Genomic DNA, 21,647 nt, shown 5'->3' on the forward strand with positions numbered 1-21,647 from the left:
GGGGCGCGCGGGCGGTGAAGGGAAGGGGAGGACGGAGGTAGAACTAGAACGCCAGTATCCCACAATGCAATGGGGAAGGAGGCGTGGCGCGAAGAATGTGCTCTTCCTCTCCGTCTCCCTTCCACTGTTCTAGGTCTCCCGCCGCCCACTTTTCCCCCTCCCCCAGCAAGACTGTTGAGCCTCGTGCGACTGGGGGAATAAAAACAAGGGGATAGAGGGGACGCGGGAAGAGGTGGAGAGGTAGCTGGAGGGAAGGGGCGGGGCTTAGTTGGGCAGGAAGCCAGTGAACCAGTGCGGCTGGCCGCGGCGGGTGGTAATTGGGTGAGAGTTCGTGGGGCGTGACTAAACTTGGAGCGAGCCGGAAAACGAGGAGCCGGATCTGTCCCTGGAACTGAACAGAATCGCCCTAAGTGAGTGAGTTCCTGAGATGGGAATGGTCCTGGGACCCCTGAGGGAAATCGTTGTAGGTAGGACGAAAGAGAGGATGCCCCCTATTGAATTTTTGTGATTTAAGAAAATGCCAGAGAAGGCTATGAGGAGAGGTCAAAAGCGTATGGTAACCAAGAATTTCGAGGATAAGAATCTTTTGCTATCTTTACCCTCGTTAGATCTGCAAAAGCAGAAAGAACAATTAGTTAGGTAGCAAGCTAATGCCCCCAGCCTTGGAATTGGCATGTAGAATAAAATTCAGATTTTCTCACAGTCGTGAGGATTCTCATCATTTCTCATCAGCTTTACTAATTCTCCTAAGCTTCCCCCACCCTGTAATCAATACTTAAGCAGGTTATTGTGTGAAAAAATGAAACTTAGATTTTGACTGTAATCTAGGGCTGTAATTAGCATCTTCTTCCTCATAGGATCCTGTATAAACTACTTCCATATAGACTGACTTGTGAAAGGATTTGAAGTGAAAAAAGTTCAGTTTACATCAGAACTAAACTTTTAAAATATATTTAAAGGAAAACTGTTGGTGTGAGTTCACAAGGACCTAAGGTCCTCATGGTCCTCCAAAAAAAAAGCAATAGAAATACTAAAAAAAAATTCTACTACTAGAAAATTAAAATTGCCAGGCCAGGCTGAGATGGGAAGACCTGGATTAAATATAACTTCAGACACTTTCTAGCTGTGTGACCCTGGGCAAAGTCACTTACCCCCTATATGGCCTATCCCTTAATCCAGTGATGGCAAACCTATGACATGCATGTCAGCATTGACACACGTAGCCATTTTGATGACACGCAGCCTCGTGCATCCACATGCAAAGAAGTATGGAGCTGCATGCTGAGGATGAAACATTTGCTATAGTGTAGTGTAGACACTCTGCACTACAGATGACAATTCTACCTACATTAATTTGCCTATTTTGGTTTATTAAATAGTTATATATTACAATTATACATTTTTGTTACTTGAATTATAAGTATCACGAAATTATGGTTGTTTTCTCAAAGTGACACACCAACGGAGTTATGCTTGTTTTTTGGGCGAATTTTGACATACCAAACTCAAAAGGTACCTAAAAAGACAAACTGAAGAAAAATTCTAATCCAATCTTTAAAAGACAGTATTGAAAGAAAGAAGGGGAAACTGCCAGAAAAAAGAAACAGTGCCAGAAGTTACATGTGAAACAACATCAAAAATCCTTAGAGATGTACTCACATTGGTAATAGATACACTCAACAAATTTTTTTTTTAATCAAACTTAGAAAAAAAAAGACAAGAAGAAATAAAAGAAGAACTGAACCAAGCTAAGAAATTCCAGGAGGATATAAAAAAAATTACAAAACTAGAAAATAACTTTTTATTTTTTATATTTATGTATATTTATATATATATTATAAATATAAAAAATATATTTTTATTTTTATTTTTATTTAGAGGATTTGAAAATTTCACCAGATGCAGGCAAAATCAGAATTAAGGCAGAGGAGCAAAGAGCACCAAATAATACAACTGAAATAGAAAAGCAAGTTCAAAAAGTAACTCACCTGTGAAAAGATTTGTGTGATAATTAAAATGGGTTTGACAAATAAGAATTTAAAAAATTATTGTGGTTGCTCTTTATAAAAATTAACCCTTAAGTCACAAGACTTTTAGTAGCTTTATTACAGCAAAGCAGAGATAGCAACAGAGGGAAATGTAGGAAGGAGGTAGAAAATATTGCCTAGCTAAAATACCCTAAGTCTGGATCCAAGCCATCAACACTGAATCCAAGGCAGAATTGAATGCCTAAGCTGAGCTGCACCAGACTAAGCCCCCAAAAGCCTGAGCCAACAAAAGGACTAAGCCTCCAAAAGACTTCCAGGGTCCCAGAGGCTCCCAGTTATATGTAGTTTTCTCCACCCATCAGCTCTCTGGTTCACATTGCAGGAATCAATCTAAGTTTCTTAATTTGCCTGGCACTGCCCAGAGGGCAGTTCTTGTGGGACCCACCTCCCATCCTCTCAGAGTGTGAACTTTTATCAAAAGGATCATCAGTTCCTGACTGATTAACTTAAAAGGGTGGAGCATTCCAAGTACTTGATTGATTAAGTTAAGATAAAAAAATTCCCTTTTCACATTTGTAAGCATTGCAGAATAAGATTATAGATTCTGAGGACTGATTAAGGAAAGGGAACCTCAGAATTATTAGCATTAAAGAGTAAAATAATCAGGTTATTCTATTTCAGAAAATTAGTCAAGAAAGTTGCCCAGAACTATTGAAAATGGTACCATTAAAATGGCAAATATGAGGAATATAGTTTTTCAAAATAGTGTAATTTGAAGAAAGTAGATTTAAAATAGTAGCACATATTTTGAATTCTCATTAAAAGGATCTATGATTTCACTGGTGTGAATGTACTTTTCATTGATACCATTCACAAACCACTATACACCATAATATTTTTATAAGCTGCTGTGACCAAACATAATTTATAACTTCATGATCAACTTACTAGTTGATGAGCTTTTTCAAACTTAGCTAGAATAATCTTTGAATAATATAATCATTTTCCAGATCCATTAATAGAAGCTTTTCCAGAACTTGCAGTTCCTAGCATAATCCTCAAGAACTCACAGTGGCCCTCCATACCATATGAGGAAACAACCACCACAAAACTTCAGAGATCAGAAAGGGACTCAGTTATTGATCTTATTTTGTTAAAATGTTTTCTTTTAAAAATGTAAATAGCTCTGATTACATAGCTTTGATTTAGTTTTAAATTATTTGTTTTGTTTGCATATGTTGAGATTGTTGAATTTATAATTTAAAAATACATTTATAGATTATTTAATGCTGATTTTTTTACATATGCAAAACTGATATGCCATACAGGATCTTATTATGCTTTCTAGCAATTAAAAGAAGCTTATAGATTGATATAAAAAACCACACATTTTTCTATCCACCTTGTCCTTGATGATCCCTGACATGTTTTTCTCTCAATAATTTGGGCCCCCAAAGATCAATAAGATGTCGAAGGCCTTTCCACTAAACAAATGTGCCTACTTCTAATGAGTTCCTCATTTGTTTATTTGAACAAATATTTGTTTCTCTCCTTCTTTAGAGAAAAATTTGTTATCATCGGGAACCATTTGAAGTCATTGGGCATAATATCTTAAGCTATGCCCCCAAATACCACTTCCCAAGAACCTGTTTGTCATATCCATATTGAACCCAGAATTGTGATATATACATTTTTCTGAATGTAGTTTCATCATCTACCTATTTCAGAGAGGGCAAAATGAGCTTAGGGTGGACATTTCTATAGCACTTTAAGGTTTACAAAGGACTTTCCTCATAATGCTGAGATTAGTGGTGAAAGTATTATCCCAGTTTTGCTGAGAAAGAAACTGAGCGTCCATCACAGGAAGTGACTTGCCCAAAGACATAGCTAGTAAGTGTCAAAAGTGCAGAATTGAATCCAAGTCCAGTGCTTTTTTCAGCAACACAGTATTCTGTTGTTTATTTCGTTTAACAGCCAGTAAATAAATTAGCTTATATTCATGTTTTTCTGAACTGTCACAATTTCTCAGAATGAGTAGAAGGCACTAATGACTCCTGAATATGAACATAATTGCTAGATTCTGTACAACCTGTCAGACTTCTTTTTCTACCTTCTTTAATAGACATATTAAGGCTACTTGACCAATTCCCAGAAAGCTGAAATTTTTTTGTGAAGGTCTTATGCTTTTCCAAGTGCAGAATCAGTGTGTTGAAAAGCCATCACTGGTGCTCAATGACTCCAGCTATTGATGGCTCAGTTGATCAGAATAGCTGGTGTGTTGGCTTGTGTGTCAGTAGTTTATGTCTATCTTGGGAAGTGCCTTAAGTTTGGAGTTAGGAGATTTAGGTATTTATTGTCAATTCTCCATCTTATGTCATCCTCAGCAAGTCACTTCATTTCTGAGCCTCAATTTCCTTATCCATAAAATGCAGATAATCTTCATCTTTGCAGATTGTTGAAAATATTCTCTAAATCCCAAAGCTTTTCCAGCATAAGAAATATAATTATGGCAGGTTGTTTTCAAATACAGATAGATTCATTCCTAGAAAAGTTTTGTTTAATTGGCAAATAAGTGTATCTCTCCAGTTATACAAAATTATATTGCTAAAATCTATATAATTGATAAGCAATTTCCCTGGATCTCTCCTTTACTTCTAGCTGATTTTCCCTTGTATCATAAGTATTTGTGTACTTGTTCTTCCCATTATATCATAAGTTCTTTGAGAACAGAGCCTATATCCTACATTTCTTTGTAACCCTTTCACCTAACACATTGCAGGTAGAAGGCAGATGACTGAAATCTAGAAGCATCTATTGTTTATTTTGTGCTATGGAACTGTGGAGACAAAATAAAATATGAAATAGTCCCTTCCCTTAATGATCTTATGTTTTTGAATGAAACAGACAAGGCCTCCATAATAGCAAAAAGCAACCACCTTTTTGGTTGGGGAGTGGGGTAGAATAAAAGAGAGCAATCTTCACCTTTTGGTAGGAATGGCATCTCCTTTCATCCAAATCAAGGGTGCATGAGTGCAAATTGAAGACATACAGAATTGGGAATGTCTGGTATTTCCTACAGTTCCCTAAACTAGTTTTTCCCATAATATAAGCACACTGACCCTCATCAAAAACAAAACAACAAGGACCTAGATATATTTTCCTACAGCAGGTTGTGTTAGCACTTAAAGGTAAATTTTTTTAAAACTCTTACCTTCTGTCTTATTGGTTCCAAGACAGAAAAGTGGTAAATGGCTAGGTAAAGTGACTTGCCCAGGGTCATACAGCTAGGAAGTGTCTGAGGCCAGATTAGAACCTAGGACCTCCCATCTCTAGGACTGCCTCTCAATCTACTGAGCCATTCAGCTGCCCCCTTAACGGGTAAATGATGTTGGGAGTGTAGTGTACTAGGTTTACTCATAGACTGAATGTTGCAAAGAGGCACCATCACTCCAGGAATCTCCATTAGAACTCTTCCCCACAAAGGGCATATCTTCTTGGTCAGGAACCATCTGCCTTGCTTCTTTGCCAGGAACTAAACACAGACCACATGCTTTCTCACTATTCATATGTGAGCTTTTATCTTGATTTTCTGTTTCTATTCTCAGCTCTTAACACAGTGCTCAACACATAATAAGCCCTTAACACTTTTCTAGTGTATGTGTACAAATCCTGGTTAGAGCTGCAAAACAAAATGTACATCAGAAGATGACAGTGTTGAACAAAACCTCAGAAATATCTGGCTCAGTCCTCTCAGTTTATAAGAAACAGACTTGACTTAGATAAAACACTGTTTTCAGGTAAATGAAGTTATTTCTTTTCTAGATACACAGAAAGTGGGCTTTTTTGTGATCTTTTGAAAATGTTTTCCTTTATTTTTATATAGATTCCTAACACAGTCAAGATAGCATTGAGAGAGATAAAGCAATTATGATAAACTTATATAGTACTTTACAATTTGAAAAGCATTATACATACATTATTCAAAAAGTGATTGTTATTAAGTACTTAATATGTGCCAGGTATTCATCTAGGCACTGGGGATACAGTATAGAAGTGAATAGCCCTTGAGTGAACTAGGACAGTGATGGGCAAACTTTTTAAAGAAGAGGGCCAAAGGAAAGGAAATGCTCATCAGTCAGTCTGGTTCTAAGGCAACTCTAAATTTCATTGTATTGTATCCTACTCATTGTATTCGTCAGATTAGGAATCATTTCACTGGGCTGATAGAACACTTCAGGGGGCCACATCTGGCCTGGAGGCCGTAGTTTGCCCATCACTGAACTAGAAGAATGACAGAATATAGAAATAGGAGAGTTAAGAATAGGGAAGAATGTAAGGGAGGAAGGCAAGTTCTGTTTTAGATATGCTGAGTTCTGATGCCCTGTTCCAACATTCAGTTGGAAATGTCCAGGACACAGGTGATGATAATAAACAAGTTTAGAAGAGGTCTGAAAATAAAATGTGTAGATCTGGGAATCATCTGCATAGAAATGATAGTTGAACCTATGGAAACTAATAATATTGAGCGAAAAGGCTCAGGGCACAGCCTTGATAGTGATCCACTGTAAGGGGATAGGGCAGGCTTGATGGCAAAGCAAAGGGGACTTCAGAGAAGCAACCAGACAGGTAGAAGGAAAACTCAGAGAGGAGAGTGTATCCTGGAGGAAGGGGGGATCAACACTGCCAAGATACAAAGAGGTCAAGAAAGTTGAGGATTAAAAAAATTACTGATTTGGCACTTCAGAGATTGCTCAATCTTTGAGGAGGGGGCTATTTTAGTTGAGTAATAAGGGCTGAAGTCAAATTGCAAAGGGTTGAGAAATGAATGAAAGCAGAGACAACTTGGAAGTGGGATTTTCTATGACTTTGACTAAGAGGAGAGATAAAAGATGTTAGCTTGAAGGGCTGGAACCTCACAATAAGCCTGTTAGGTACTACAGGTATTTTCAATATTTTAAGGAAGATATTGAGACTTAAGACATGTTAAGTGACTTTCCCATGGATATACAGCTAGTTAGGGATGAAGGCAAACTTTGATCTAATGGTAAAACCAGCAAAGAAAAGGAAAAACTCAGAACCTTTAAGGACTATATATTCTAATAGAGGAGATAACATATAAATAAATACATATTATAGAAATAGCTAGCATTTATATAGTGCTTTAAGGTTTGCAAAGCATTGAACATATGTTACCTCATTTGACCTTCATGACAACCCTGTGAAGTTATTGCTATTATTAACTCCATTTTCCAGATGAGGAAACTGAGGCTGAAAGAAGTAATGATTTGTCCAGGGCCACACAGCTAGTAAGTCTCTGAGGCAGGATTTGAACTTGAGTCTTCCTAACTCCAAGATACCCTGTCCACTGCACCACCTAGCTTTTTAATGAAATAGTATGGAGCAAAAAGAAGTCAGAGCCATAAGGTTCATAAGGTTTAATAAATATACCATGAATGAAGAAGAATCAGCAGAAGAGATTGAAGAATAGTCAGACACATAGGAAAAGACCCTAAACTTTTTGACCCCCGGTCTTCCCAATTCCAGAATCGGCTTTTTATCCACTATACCAACTTGCTTTTCCACAGTTACTAGGAGAATGCTTTGTAATTTTCAAAGAACTGTGAACCATTATTGTTAAAACAATCTTTTGGGTGAGGGAGTATGCTATTTCCCTCATCTTATAGATGAAGAAATAGATCTAGACAGGTTAAGTGACTTGTTCCAGGCAACACAAGAGTACTTAGCAGTGCCAGAACTGAAGCCCAATTCTCCCAAGTCTACAAAGCTGTGCTATCTCTTATGGTTTTGAGGAAAGGACTTTATAAACCTTAAACATTATACAAATATAAGCCATTGTTATCATTGTTGTTATCAACATTAAAACTATTTAACTATATTTACCAAAAAAAAGAGTATAAAAGAAAACCAATAAAGTAGATTGAGAATGACCCCCCCCATAAAAACATCCACAATTCTTGCTTAATGATATCCTATAAACAACTATTACATAATCCTTATAAGCAATCAGAGATTTTAATTTGAAAAATCCCCATCTGATAAATTTTTGTTCCTTAAAAATCTACAATTAAAAGTACCATGAATAGGTCTTCAATTGTCATGAACTAGGATTATTTATTTTTCAGAGTTCAGCAGTTTTTAAAATGAATTTATAACTGCCAACATCAACTCATCATACTGCTGTGGTTAACAACAGAATTTTAAAATTTTCATCAAATCATGTAAGCCCATAAGATCAACTATTGCTTACTTTTGGGCCTTACTTCACAGTGAAGTCAATAGTCAGAAAAAGACTAGAAAATGATCTTCCAAGGAATTCCTTTGTGATATGGCTCCTAGATTAAATAAGTGGTTTGGGAAACCAATCACTGTTCTCATTACCTGTTGACCTAAAGTACTTGCAGCCCTTTTGTTTCTGACAGCAAGATCCAAGATGATTTCTGAGCTGGAACCTGCCTGGCCATTTTTAGAGGTAGGATTTACTTTATTAGAAGTAGTATTGATTTGATTCCATACTAACAGCAAGAGTTAGAGAGGTTTTGCTCCAGTGAAAAGGGTGAATAAGCTTTCAGCAGTCGTTTCACAGAGAACAAAATAAAACAAATGATGGGAGATATCTTCTTTTTACTGTCCTCTTCAAAAAGATGAACAATAGGGGGCAGCTGGGTAGCTCAGTGGAGTGGGAGTCAGGCCTAGAGACAGGAGGTCCTAGGTTCAAAACCCGGCCTCAGCTACTTGCAAGCTGTGTGACCCTGGGCAAGTCACTTGACCCCCATTGCCCACCCTTACCAATCTGCCACCTATGAGACAATGCACCGAAGTGCAAGGGTTTAAAAAAAAAAAAAAAGATGAGCAATAGAAGAAGGCTTTTAGTGTTTTATATTTATTCCCATAGACCTTTCTCTGAAAAAGTAAAAGTACTTAAAAAATACTGGAATTATAGTTTGCCAGAGAGGCAAGATCTCTTAGATCACATAATCTTAGAAAGCAGAACATAGATCATCAGAATTGGAAAATATCTTAAAAGCACTGTAGTCCAACTCTTTCTCATTTATCCTTACCATATTATATATGTACATATACAGTTGCATAGTATATGTGTATATATGTATGTGTATAACCACATTTTTTATAAAAAATAAATAGTACAGAGAATTGAAGGAATGTACCTACTTTACAAAATCAGAAAGATAGCTCAGACCACCTTACTCCCTTATCCTACTTGTCTAGTGCTGACCACCAACCACATTATCTCCCTTTTGTCATAAAAACATTCAGAATATTTATGGTGTAGTTTTTACTTTCTTAATTTATTTCACTTAGGTGATTTTAACAAGTATCATCACTAGCCAGAAGTAGCAATTCTTAGATCAGTGGTAGGGGGAATGGATCACCACCATGTGAAAGTGAATTTATAAAAGTAATCTGAGGACTTGATACGGAAGCCCTTCTCAGCCGCATAGGGCTGGTAAGAAACAGAGTACCCCTGAGCTTCAATGTCCATCTTGACACAATCCAACAGGTCAGTGATGGCTGGAGATGCCTTCCAGGGCCCAAACTTGACCACCGTTCTCTTGTCTGTCTCCATAGTCTGTAAGGCATCGAGGCAGCGAGTAGCATCTTCCTCAGTCCGCACAGCACACACCACTACACCAGAACATCGAGCTGCCACAGCCTCGGCTCTGGCAATCCGTATCATGAGCTCAAGGTTCTCATTGTATCCTGGCACTCGGAGCAAGAACTGCTTCCTGGCTACTTGCTCACCAAAGATCTGGGGTGTATCCTCTAGGAGCTTGACCAACGGTTGGATCTCATAGAACTGGGCTTCTCTATATACCTCTGGGATGCTGTGTGTGGGCAGCTGCCCACGGCGGAGATATTCTAGGATGGGTCGAAAATGGGTGCCTGGTCGGTCAATGAAGATTCTGCCTTGGGAATCAAGCCAAGGTGGCTTGGCTGGGCTGAACATTTCTGCCAGCTTGGAGCCTGGGATTTTTTTCAGGGTGCCCACCGTGGTGGTGTACAGCTCACCCCCCACATTCAATTCAACAACAGGTGACATCTGTAGATAACCAGAGAGGATTATTAGCATCTTGATTTCATCTAACAATATCATAACACTTTCTCTCATCTATTTGCAAAATATGATTTGGAGTGTGGCAGAACAAGCTCTGATCTTTGAGTTCAAGTATAAAGATCCAGTTGGATATATATTAAGTATAAACATTTTTAGAGAAAAACCCAGTCTTGCTGATTCTCAGTTCCATAATTTGTTGTGGTTTTTTTTTTAAAGGAGCTAGGAGGAATGATAAAATACAATTTAATAGGGACTAAGGAAAAGTCTTATACTTCCATTATCAAAAAATTAAATTTACAAGTGTAAAATGATGGAGGTGTAGCTAGTTAGAAAATAGTTTGAAAAAATCTAGAAGTTTTAGTAGACTGAAAGTTCAATAAAAGTCAGCCATATGGCATCAGAGCTATGTTAAGAGAGACATATCCAAAACTAGGTAGTGTGTAATCTTGCTTTATATAATCTGCCTGGGTCAGACATATCTGGAGTGCCGTCTTCAGTTCTGGATATCATCTTTTAAAACTTCCAACTGATGCATGAACAGAGGAGGGTGATCAGGATTTTACAATGTTTTACAAGGATCAATTAAAGGAATTAGGGGTATTTAACTTGGAGAAGTCTTCCAAGTATTTAAAGGATTGTTATATGGAGGAGATAATGGACTTTTTCTGCTTGGCCTGAGGGGGAAGAACATTAAATAATGAATGGAGGTAGCAAAGAGAGAACTTTAGGTTTAGCATAAATGAAAACTTCCTAACAATTAGGGCTATCAAAAAGCTGGATTGGTTGTCCCAGGTGGTCATAGCATCAGAGATCTAGAACTAAAAGGGATCTCAGAGTTATCTAGTCTAATTTTATTTTACAGATGAGGAAACTGTGGTCCAGGGAGGTTAAGCGACTTATTTAAGATATATAGGTCCATGGTGAATCTATGGCACACATGCCAGGGAGGGCACACATTCCTCACTTTACCTACCCCTCTGCCCAGCAGCCCAATGAGAGTGTTTCCTTTCTCCCCAGTATGGGGTGGGGGGTGGCACTTGGATGGTAGTGGGGGTGGGGTATGGCACACAGTCTCTAAAAGGTTCACCATCACTGACATAGGTAGTAGTTTCAGAAACAGGATTTGCATTCAGGTCCTTTGACTCCAGAATCTCTTTCTACTCTTCCAGAGTTCATGGATTCTTCATTACTAGAAGTCCAAAATCAAGTACTGGAAGAGCTATGGATGGTATTGAAAATATTCATGTTCAGCTAAGGATTATACTAGAAAACCTTAGAGATCCCTTCCTATTTTAACTTCTGTGATTCTGAGATAATTATACTACCTACTTCATAAGGATGTGGCGAAAGAAGGACCTTTATCACCTTTTTTTCCCCAAAAAACCTTTACCTTCTGTCTTGAAATAAATACTGTGTATTGGTTCCCAGGCAGAAAAGCAGTAAGGGCTAGGCAATGGGGGTTAAGTGACTTGCTTGGGGTCACATGGCTAGGAAGTGTCTGAGACCATATTTGAACCTAGGACCTCCTGTCTCTAGGCCTGGCTCTCAATCTACTGAGCCACCCAACTGCCCCTCTGTTATCCTTAAAGCACTATAAATGTAGGCCATTTAAACTCCAAACCTAGGCACTAATTAAGTAGGAATAAGCCCCATCCTCATTAGAATGGGGAAAAAGATACCTGGAGGCAAACTGACTCACTTAAATCCCCACATCGAAATAATGGTGAAACCAGGACCAGAATCTAGTAAAAGAAAATATACAAAAAAGAAAAATACATCTAGAGTCTAAAAAGAAACCTGGATTCACATATGACTCTTAACAGCATGTCAGCATGTTATTAGCTGGGTAACCATAGGCAAGTCATTTAATTTCCCTGAGACCAATTATCTCCATGTAAAATGGGAATAAAAATACTTGCCCTACTACTTCACAGGGTAGTGGTGCCTTATGGAATGCCTGTTACACAGGCAACAAACTTCTCTTCATCTTAAATCTATTTCTCCCTCTCTTCTTCCATCTACTAGGTCTTACTGAACTTTGGCTCTCCCCTTCTGACAGTCTACCTGCTCACCCTTTCCAGTAACTGGCAGTACCTGCATGCATTCTCCTTGGCTTGGTGGTCTAAGCAGGGGAGTTGGAGTGGAGTTCTCCTTGCTCTTGACCATTTCCAAAGTCTCCCCCTTTCTGACATTCCTCCTCTCTTCCTTTGAGGTTTCATGCTATTCAAACCTGCCAGCCAATCAAAATCCTGGTAGCTATTATCTATAAACTGCTCCCCCCTAACTCCCCATCATTCCTCTTCCTTCCTCAATGAATGATACTTGGCTTATACTTTTTCTCTCTTCCCTGTCTCCCATTCTCATACTAGGAGACTTCAACAAACATTGATTCTCCTACAAATACTGACTTACTCCATTCCATGAGCTTCTCCTCCACCTCATCTCAGTCACACTCAAAGTGCTGCTGAACAAAGGTAGAAAAAATTACACAGCTGTTCTGACAAGGTCCTACAAATTTATCTTCTACAACCTCACCTGGGCCCTCACTGCTGCTGGGCAATTCTTCTAAATCTGCCTTACCAACTCACTATCACACTGTCCACAGTGGCTCTTCCAAGCTTTTTCATCCCTCCTCAAACCTCCCATGATTTCCTCTTACCCCCAATTACTCAGCTGAAAACCTTGCCTCATATTTTACAGAAAAAAAATGAATCCATTTATTATGAACTCCCTCTTTTCTCCTCTTCCTCATCTAACACTCAGGTACCTTCTGTTACTTTCTCTGACTTTTCCCTTATTTTTCCCTTCTTTCACATGATAAAATGGCCTTACTACTTTCCCAAGTCTAGCCTTTCTACCTGCTGAAGCAATCTTCATTCCAACCAGTCTCCTACAAAAGATTGCTGCCTCTGCCATCCTCATTCTTTCACTTAACTTTCAATCACTCCTTGTCTACTCATTTCCTACTGCCTTCAAACATGCCCATTGCTTCCTTTATCCTGAAAAACCTCTCATTTGATCCCTTCATCTCTGCTAATTATCATTTCTATATCTGCCCTTTATAGCAAAACTCCTCAAAAAGGCTGTCAAAATATGTGCCACCTATTTCTCTCCTCTCTCTTCTTAACCCCTTAAGATCTGGCTCCTGACTTCATCATTCCACTGAAAACTGCTTTCTCCAAAGTTACTAATGATCTCTTAGTTGTCAAATCCAATGGCCTTTTCTCAATCCTCATCCTCCTTGACCTCTCTGCATCCTTGGATGGTGTTAATCACTCTCTCCTACTTGATACCTTCTTCTCTCTAGGTTCTCCTGATTTTCCTCTTACCTATCTGACTTCTTTTCTGCCTCCTTTGCAGGATCTTTCTCCAGATCATGCCCCCTAACCATAGGTGGACTGTCTTCTGTCCTAGGTTCTGTGCCCACTTCTCCCTCCATACTGGTGATCTTGTAATTTCCTGTGGGCCACCTCTAATTCAAGTGGACCAAGGGCAGTCCCTTGATCTTGATACTTATTGTCACCTGTGATTAAATAATCTCCACTCCCCTTTTGAGGGAGGTGGGGATGATATAATCTAGATGCCTAGGGTAAACTCGATTTTTGACTATGAATGGGCTAGAGTTAATTTCATTTACACAAAAGACCTTTATAACTTATTTTAATCTAAAAGAGCTATTTTAATCTAAAGACAGATTATAGAGTTGATCTACTTAACAGTATTGGCATATGGCTAACAAAATATTTTACCAACCCCCCAAAAATCACTTTGCTGTGTTTAATGCAGCAGAATCAGTCCTTTATAAAGATATGAAAATTGCTTTATGAAGAGTTAAGTTTAAAGCTTAAAATATACCTTCATCCTTGGGCTAAGCAGGAGGGAAAGGATGCAGTGGATCCTATTTTCTTGTTCTTTAGTTTCTCCCTCCAAAATTATGATATTTTACTTAAATATTTATGTGATCTCAGTGGTATATATGTATATACATAAACACATATATGTATAGATGCACCTGTGTGTATATAGGAATACCTAAGTGTGTGTGTGTCTATATATATATATATATGTATATATATGCTTAAAGTACCATATGACATTAGTTATTATTTTTATAACAATTTATATTCATCACCATCCCAATAGATAAAAATTACAGGCAACCAAAGTATTATCAAGGGTGCATAAGAAAGCAGCAATGTGCTGCTGCCAAGAATGCTTTAACACATTCTGGATTACAAAAAAAAAAAATCAGAAGCAACCTAACTGCTCAGGAGAACTGTGTTGCCATGGGCAACCCTAATTGGCACAGAGCCTTCAGAAAGGAAAAGGGAGATAACTGCATAGGAGTGGCCGTTCTGGACTTAAGCGAGACAGCACAGCTCCCAAGCCTCATATTTGAACAATAATATGGCAGTTAAAAAAAGAACCCCAGAACATTGTTGCCCATATATAGCTTTCAACTACAAAGCTCAAAGTACTTCAGTGGGGTTGTTTTTATTATTCATCACATCCCCAATACGAAGAAGTCAGGTGAAGGGGGAACATACACTTTAGTCACATCTTAGAAACATTATTTGGAATGTTTGAACTGGAAACTTCAGAATCATCCAGTTCAAGTCCTTCAATATGCAGATGAAGAAACTAAAGCCAGGAAAAACTAAATGACTTGCCTAAAGACACACAGCTTGAATCTGAGGCAAGATTCAAACCCAGGTCTTTCTGATTCCAAATCCAACACCATCCACAACACCATACCAACAGAGGCAGAAGAACATCATCGTCAGTAGAGTCTGACCTCAGAGTCAAGTAGTTCTGGATTCAGATCTTGCCTCAAATATATACTTGATGTTTGACCCTAGCAAGTCCCTTAATTTCTCAGTGCTTCCAGGCAATTTTCTAAAACTATAAATTTTAGAAGAATGAACACCAGAAAGTCTTTCACACTTATAAAATCCATAGAAAAGTTGTAGGGAAAGTACCTTGTGAACTTCATGATATAATAGAACGTTAGATTTGAAATCTGAAGACCTAGGTTTAAATTGACTCATTTTTTACAGGTGTAAGTGTTCTAATTCCTATTATAACATAAAGAACTATATATATATATATAAATGCTTATTATCATTCTACTTTAAAAAATCCTATCCTTGTTACTGTGAGGAGAAAGTGGACAAGGTGTATCAGTGGACTGTTTTCAGAAAAGAAGAGGAGATGGGAGGATCCTCCCTAGAAGATGGGACCATAGCCCAGTAAGGTCCCAGCTGTGAAGTAGGTTCTCCCTGTCTCCTGGAGCATACATCCTTGGTGCAGAATCATAGATCTCAGTGTTGAGAGGGACCTTAAAGGGCTAGTCCGACACAGACTGAAAAAGGATTCCCACTGAAGAATGATTATCTAATCCTCTACCTGGAGACGGCAAATGAGGAGGAACCTACTCTTCCTCAGGAAGTCAATTCCATTTTTGTGTGGCTCTGTTTATTATGAAGTTTTTCTTGACATCAAGCCTAAATCTGCCCCTTTATCACTTCCACTCACAACTCCTAGTCTGCTCTTGAGCCGATCAGAAAAAGTCAAATCTCTCTTCCTTATGAGACATCAAGCACTGGGCAGGGAGCCATGAAGTCCTGAATTTAAATAAGACATCAGACACTCTCTGGCTATGTGGCCTCTAGTGCCTGGCCCATGGTAGGCCCTTCAGAAATGCTAACTATTATTATCATCATCATCCATTATCTTCCAGTGATAGCTTTTCAAGTAACCAAACTTAGTCATCAATCATCTCTCCCTGGGTCTTCTCCAGAACAAACATCCCTAGTTCCTTCCATTGGTCCTTTCATGATTACCCATCTCTATGTACTCTCCAGATTATCCTATTGTACTCTCTAAAATGTTGTGCCCAGAATGAAATACAATACTCCATTATGTGCCTGATCTAGGCAGAGTATAGCAGGAGGATCATGTCTATTCCTGGATGCTACATCTGTATTGACTCACTGTCAGGGCAGCTAGGTGGATCAGTGGATAGAGAGCCAGATCTGGAGACAGGAGGTCCTAGGTTCAAATGTGACCTCAGACACTTCCTAGCTGTGTGACCCTGGGCATGTCACTTAACTCCAATTGCCTAGGACCTGCTCTTCTGCCTTGGAACTCTGGACTCACATTGAGCTTTCATAATGAGCCCCAGGTGTTGTTCAGGAAAGTTGTTGTAAACCGTGCCATCTCTGGCTTGTATTTGTAGAGTTGATTTTTTTAATTCATTCCAAGACTTTACATTTATCCCTATTGGATTTCAGTTTGTTGGACGTGGCCCAATGTTCTAGCCTATTGAGGTCTTTTTAAACCTTTGTTACTCAGTGTTAGTCATCCCATCCAGCTTTAGGTCATCGGTAAATTTGATGGTGATATTATCTGTGCCTTTCACCAAAGACAAATGATAAAAATGTGAAACCAACCCAAGACCAGCACTGATCGCTGAACATGGCCCGGAGACCTTCCAAGTGGGCGGGAGGCTTCTGAGGACTCTTTTCTTTGGGTCCCACCATTCAACCCCTGTCGTTAAAAACCTCCACAAACATGGGGGCAGCTGGGTAGCTCAGTGGATTGAGAGCCAGGCCTAGAGACGGGAGGTCCTAGGTTCAAATCCAGCCTCAGACACTTTCCAGCTGTGTGACCCTGGGCAAGTCACTTGACCCCCATTGCCTACCCTTACCACTCTTCCACCTATAAGTCAATACACAGAAGTTAAGGGTTTAAAAAAAAAAAAGGTAAAAAAAAAAAAAGGTAAAAAAAAAAAAAAAAAAAAAAAAAAACCTCCACAAACAGCATTCCCCACCGAGGCCACAGCCAGAATAAGAGAGAGCACCGCTCAGTACTGACTAGAGAGCCTCTAAAACTCATGCTCCAAAATCAATGGAAAGTGCTGGTCGGATGCAATGTGGCTATATCATCCTTTAATTCCCCCTTTTCAAAGGAAAGACAACTTGTTCCGCATTACCAGGAAACTCTCTAGCATTCCACTGAGACACTTCCTACTCCTGTATTTAGCTTTAAACAATCACTAAAGCCGCTATTAAGAGCTGCTTCCTTACTCCGGTTCGTGAATTCCTAGAGCCGGGAGCACTCTGAAGGGCCACCGCCACTGAGTTCGGGCCGACTGGGCAGTGTCCCTACCGGGCAGCAGCGGCACCAGGATGGAAGATCTGATTCCTCTGGGGAAGGCGGCACCCTTAAGTTGTCTCAGGGGCGGGAGAGGAGCGCGGAGTGCGAGTGCTACGCCGCTAGGAGGAGGCGAGTGAGTGTATGTAGGTGCGCAAGCCAGTAAGTGTGCTCAAGCAGGTACGTGAGGCGCGGGGAGGTGGGGGAGAGAAGCAATGGCAGAGAGCACGTGTGAGAGAAAGGGTGCGAGGGAGGGTAAAAAGGCGGCCGGAGGCCAAGGTGTCAGCGAACATCCCTTAGCCTGACACAGCAGGTGGCTGTGGCGAGAACCCGCAAGGCCCCTCGGCCCCATCCGCCTGCTGAGCTCACCGTCTGCAGCGTCGCTGGCTTCCCCGAAGCTCGAGCCTCGGCCATAAGACTCTTTCCTCCTCTCTGCAAGAGAGGATGGGGCGCTGGCTGGCACCTTCCCTGCGAGACCGAGTTCTACCAGCTGCTGCTCTAGCTGTCGCGGCAGCCCAGCGGGGACAGGTGAGAGGGGCGGGGCCCAGTCGAGGCAGGTGAGAGGGGCGGGGTCCAGCCTTGCTGGGGGGAGGAGTCAGGCAGCCTAGGGATCGGGGCGGAAACCCTTTGCCCACCCGGCAGCTGGGTCTGACCCCGCCGCAGCCAGAAGGTTCTCCTGAGCCGCTTCTCCTGAGGCAGAGGAGGCAGGATGAGGGGCACAGGGGGCAGGGGCAACACCAGACGCCAGCACCACGGAAACAAGATCTGCTTCCAAGACTTAGCGCTGTGACCTTGAACGAATGCCTGTACTCATCTGCAAAACGAGGGCGTGGACAAGGTTCCAAGGTTCTTTTCTGCGCTAAATTTGGCTCTTTTGAATGCTGCTGCTTAACTCCTGGTTTTCCCCTCCTTTTCCAAGCTTTCGGGCCTGTGTTATAGACTTAGCCATTTTAGTTAGCCAGAGGTATTACGTCAGTGCCCCATTCCAGCCCAAGCTCTCCAGCGACAGGTTTCTAAGTACTCTTTCCGAACCTTGCTGTCTCCCAAAAGTAGAGCATATCTTTAGACAAGGACTACCTCACAGCAACCCTGTGAGGTGAAAAGTACAAGGATTATTATCCCTCGTCATTTTACAGATGAGGAACAGATTGATGATACTGCGATGAAATGAGCAGTGACTTGCCCAAGCCACAATTACTTAAATCTATGATCCCAACTCTAAATCTGCCATCTTATGATAATAAGTGATGGAACCCACAATCAAACATCTATTAAGCACCTACCATGGGCTCAGTGCTGGGGATACAAAGAAAGAAAAAACAATCCCTGCCTTTAAGTAGCTCACTGCCTAATGGAGGTGAGAGCACGCAAACAATTACATATAGGAAAAGTAGGGCATAATTAAATGAGGGAAGGCACTAGAATTAAGGGAGATTAGGATAAAGAGATAAAATTTGAGAAAAAGGGGAGCCCTTAGCTAGGATTTCAGAGAAGCCTGGAGATGAGGAGAGAGCATTCTAGGAATGAGAGACAGAAAATACTGAGAGCCAAGAGATGGAATGTCTGATTCTTGACAAAAAGCCAGTGTTACTGGAAGGAAGAGTATGTGTTGGGTCTGAGGAGTCTTTTACCTGCCATTTATTCCAGACAAAAAGAACTTTTAGCTATACTTCAAACTCAACAATTTGTCCCTTTATCTCCATTCATTCTAGCAAACTTTTCCTGAATGCATTCCCTCCTCCCTTCTACCTTTTAGAATTTGTAGCTTCCTTCAAGGGTTACATCAGTAATCAATAATTTTTTACTGAGCTCTACTAGTTTTTGGTGCTCTCTTTCCTCCTGTATTTACATACTTATTTATATGTTGTCTACCTGAATAAAATGTAAGTTTCCTAAAGATAGGGACTTTTTTTTTCCTTTTTGTATTTGAATTCCCACCCAGCATCTAGCACATAATAGCATTTGTATAATGCTTTACATTTTGCAAAACATTTTGGAAATATATCATTTGAGACTCACAACAACCCTATGAAGTAGGTGCTACTTATTCCCATTTTGCATATAAGGAAACTGAGGCTGACAGAGGGAAACTGACTTTCCCAGGGTCACATAGTTAAGTAAGTGTTAGAGGTAGGATTTCAATTCAGCTCTTCCTGATTGGAAGTTTAACACTGTCCTCTCTCCACTGAACCTCCCAGCTGCTTAATAAATGCTTGCTGAATTGAGCTGAATTGCAATGATTGTGTGCTGACTTGATAGAGGGGAGGCTCATTGATGAAATCATGGATCCTTAATTCATGTTAATCAATCAAACAATCAAACATTTATCAAACTCCTACCATGGACTAAGGCATCTGGAGTGGTTTAAAAATCTCCATCCTTTTCCAAGCCACAGTTTCCTCATGCTTAAAATAAAATTGATAGTTCTTGAATTATCTCCCCTTTAGTGCCATTGAGAGGGAAATATTTTGTAAACCTTAAAGTAGAATCTATACTATTCCCAGAGGGAAACCACTCACCCTACTCTTAGCCAGGGTGGTGGGCTACCACCAAGAGACAACATCTTGGGGTCCATAAAGAAAGAATCTTTGGCTTTCTGTTAACGGGTTGCCTGTGGCAACCTTCCCCCCTAGACAATGTGAACTAAGCCCTCCAGCATCCTATCAAGGAGCTAATCTTACTGACTGGTTTGGCCAGCTCAGACACAAGGAATCTTTGTGATCTTGGCCACTGGGTATTCCCACAGCAGTCAACAAAGCTTCCCTTTCTTCAACTCTGACTCTAACCTTAGGTGAAAGCAGGAAAGGGAGAATCACAGAATCCCACAGTTGGTAGAGTCTGTCAGAGGCCAAATAGCCCAACTCAGTTTAACAAGGATTCATTCTACCATGTACCTTACCAATGGTGATTCAGCTGCTGATTGAAAACTGCTGGTATAGGGAAACCATGCCTCCAGAGGCAGCCCATTCCACTTTAGGAGATACTGATCATTAAATTTCTCCCCCCAAAAAAGCTTTCTAAAGCTTTGTATCCACTGCTTCTAATTCTGTCCTCAGTCCAAACAGAACAAGGCTGTTTCTTTCCACATAACAATAGCCTTTTAGATATTAAAAAGATCTTTTGTGTGTCCTTTTTCACTTGGCCCTCTTGATAGAAGTCTCTTCTCTTCTATACTAGGCAGACCCAGCACTTCTGGGACCCTTCCCTTTACTTGTCCTTCATTATTTAGTTCATCAAGGCCAATCCAATTCATAAAACACCACCCATTAAGAAATAGTGAGGTCTGACTGGATCACTGGCAAGGGCAAACTCCAAGAAACAATGACAAGTGTTCCTTTAGCCAAACAGAAGTTATAGCATTGAGAATGAGAAATGCTGAGATCATCTATGAGTGATCAACCTATAACATACACTATTGACTTTTTTTTTTCTGTAGAATTTATCTTATGGAAACTTATTTCCTTTTCCCTCTTGTTGTTTGCATTATTTAATTTGAGGCATTTCTTTCTGTTTTGATATAGTGAGAGGGAACAAGCTGTGGACAGTCTGTCACCTGCACCATTTTACTGGAAGCTCTCTTGCCATAACATTTTCAAATACTTTTGTAAGCTCTGATTGAAAGAAGCAGTATTCAAGTTTTGACAAAGAGAGTCCCATTCTTCCCATGACCTGATGGTTAGGACAGCATATTTGGAGTCAAAACACTTAGTGTCTAGTCCTGGTTCTTTGGTAAATTACAGTATAACTTGGGCAAGGGCTTTATGTCTCTGAGCCTGTTTTCTTTTCTGTAAAATGTCAGTGGTGGGAAAAGAGATGATTAAATAATCTCTAAAGCTCCTTTCTTTCAATGTTCCAATATTATATATTCTAAGATCCTTTCTATCCAAGTATTTTATGTCTTAAGTTCCTTTGCTTCATTCTGTGACTAGTATAATTTGGAATATGAGATATATCTAGAAATTAATATTGGAGGCCAGTCCTCATGCCAATAAATGTGTTGTCTCCATTGGGAGACATATATACATAGTTCAATGAGACTACAATTACTCAAAATATTTTGTTAGCTTCTGTTGAGCATAGCCACATCACGCTCTACATAGGATCACCAATATCCTTGTTTTATGGTCACATTTCCTTTTTAAAATCTCAAGCAGTACTACCAGCTTGATTTTAGACATTAACTAGGCTTGGCTAAAGATTACTTTGGAACATTAAAAAACTCAGATCCACCATACTAGTGGGAGATCTAAATATTCCTCTGTCAGATCTAGATAAATCAAACCGAAAAATAAATAAGAAAGAGGTCAGAGAGGTGAATGAAGTCCTAGAAAAATTAGATCTAATTGATATGTGGAGAAAAATAAATAGGGACAAAAAGGAATACACCTTCTTCTCAGCTGCACATGGCA

The 21,647-nt window shown here is 39.9% G+C and overlaps 1 protein-coding gene across 1 annotated transcript; it reads right to left on the reverse strand.

Moving 5' to 3' along the window:
* Positions 1-9,335: 9,335 nt before the first annotated feature.
* KCTD14 (potassium channel tetramerization domain containing 14) lies at positions 9,336-10,068 on the reverse strand. The gene has a single exon (XM_044666003.1). It carries the CDS (start codon positions 10,066-10,068, stop codon positions 9,397-9,399), a length of 672 nt encoding a protein of 223 aa, XP_044521938.1. The 3' UTR covers positions 9,336-9,396.
* Positions 10,069-21,647: the final 11,579 nt, after the last annotated feature.

The sequence above is a fragment of the Gracilinanus agilis genome, chromosome 3 (assembly GCF_016433145.1).
Source record: "Gracilinanus agilis isolate LMUSP501 chromosome 3, AgileGrace, whole genome shotgun sequence".
Lineage (NCBI taxonomy): Eukaryota > Metazoa > Chordata > Mammalia > Didelphimorphia > Didelphidae > Gracilinanus > Gracilinanus agilis.

What these genes read in the sequence shown, in the direction of transcription:
- KCTD14 (XM_044666003.1), bottom strand. Translation starts at nt 10,068, where the DNA reads ATGTCACCTGTTGTTGAATTGAATGTGGGGGGTGAGCTGTACACCACC.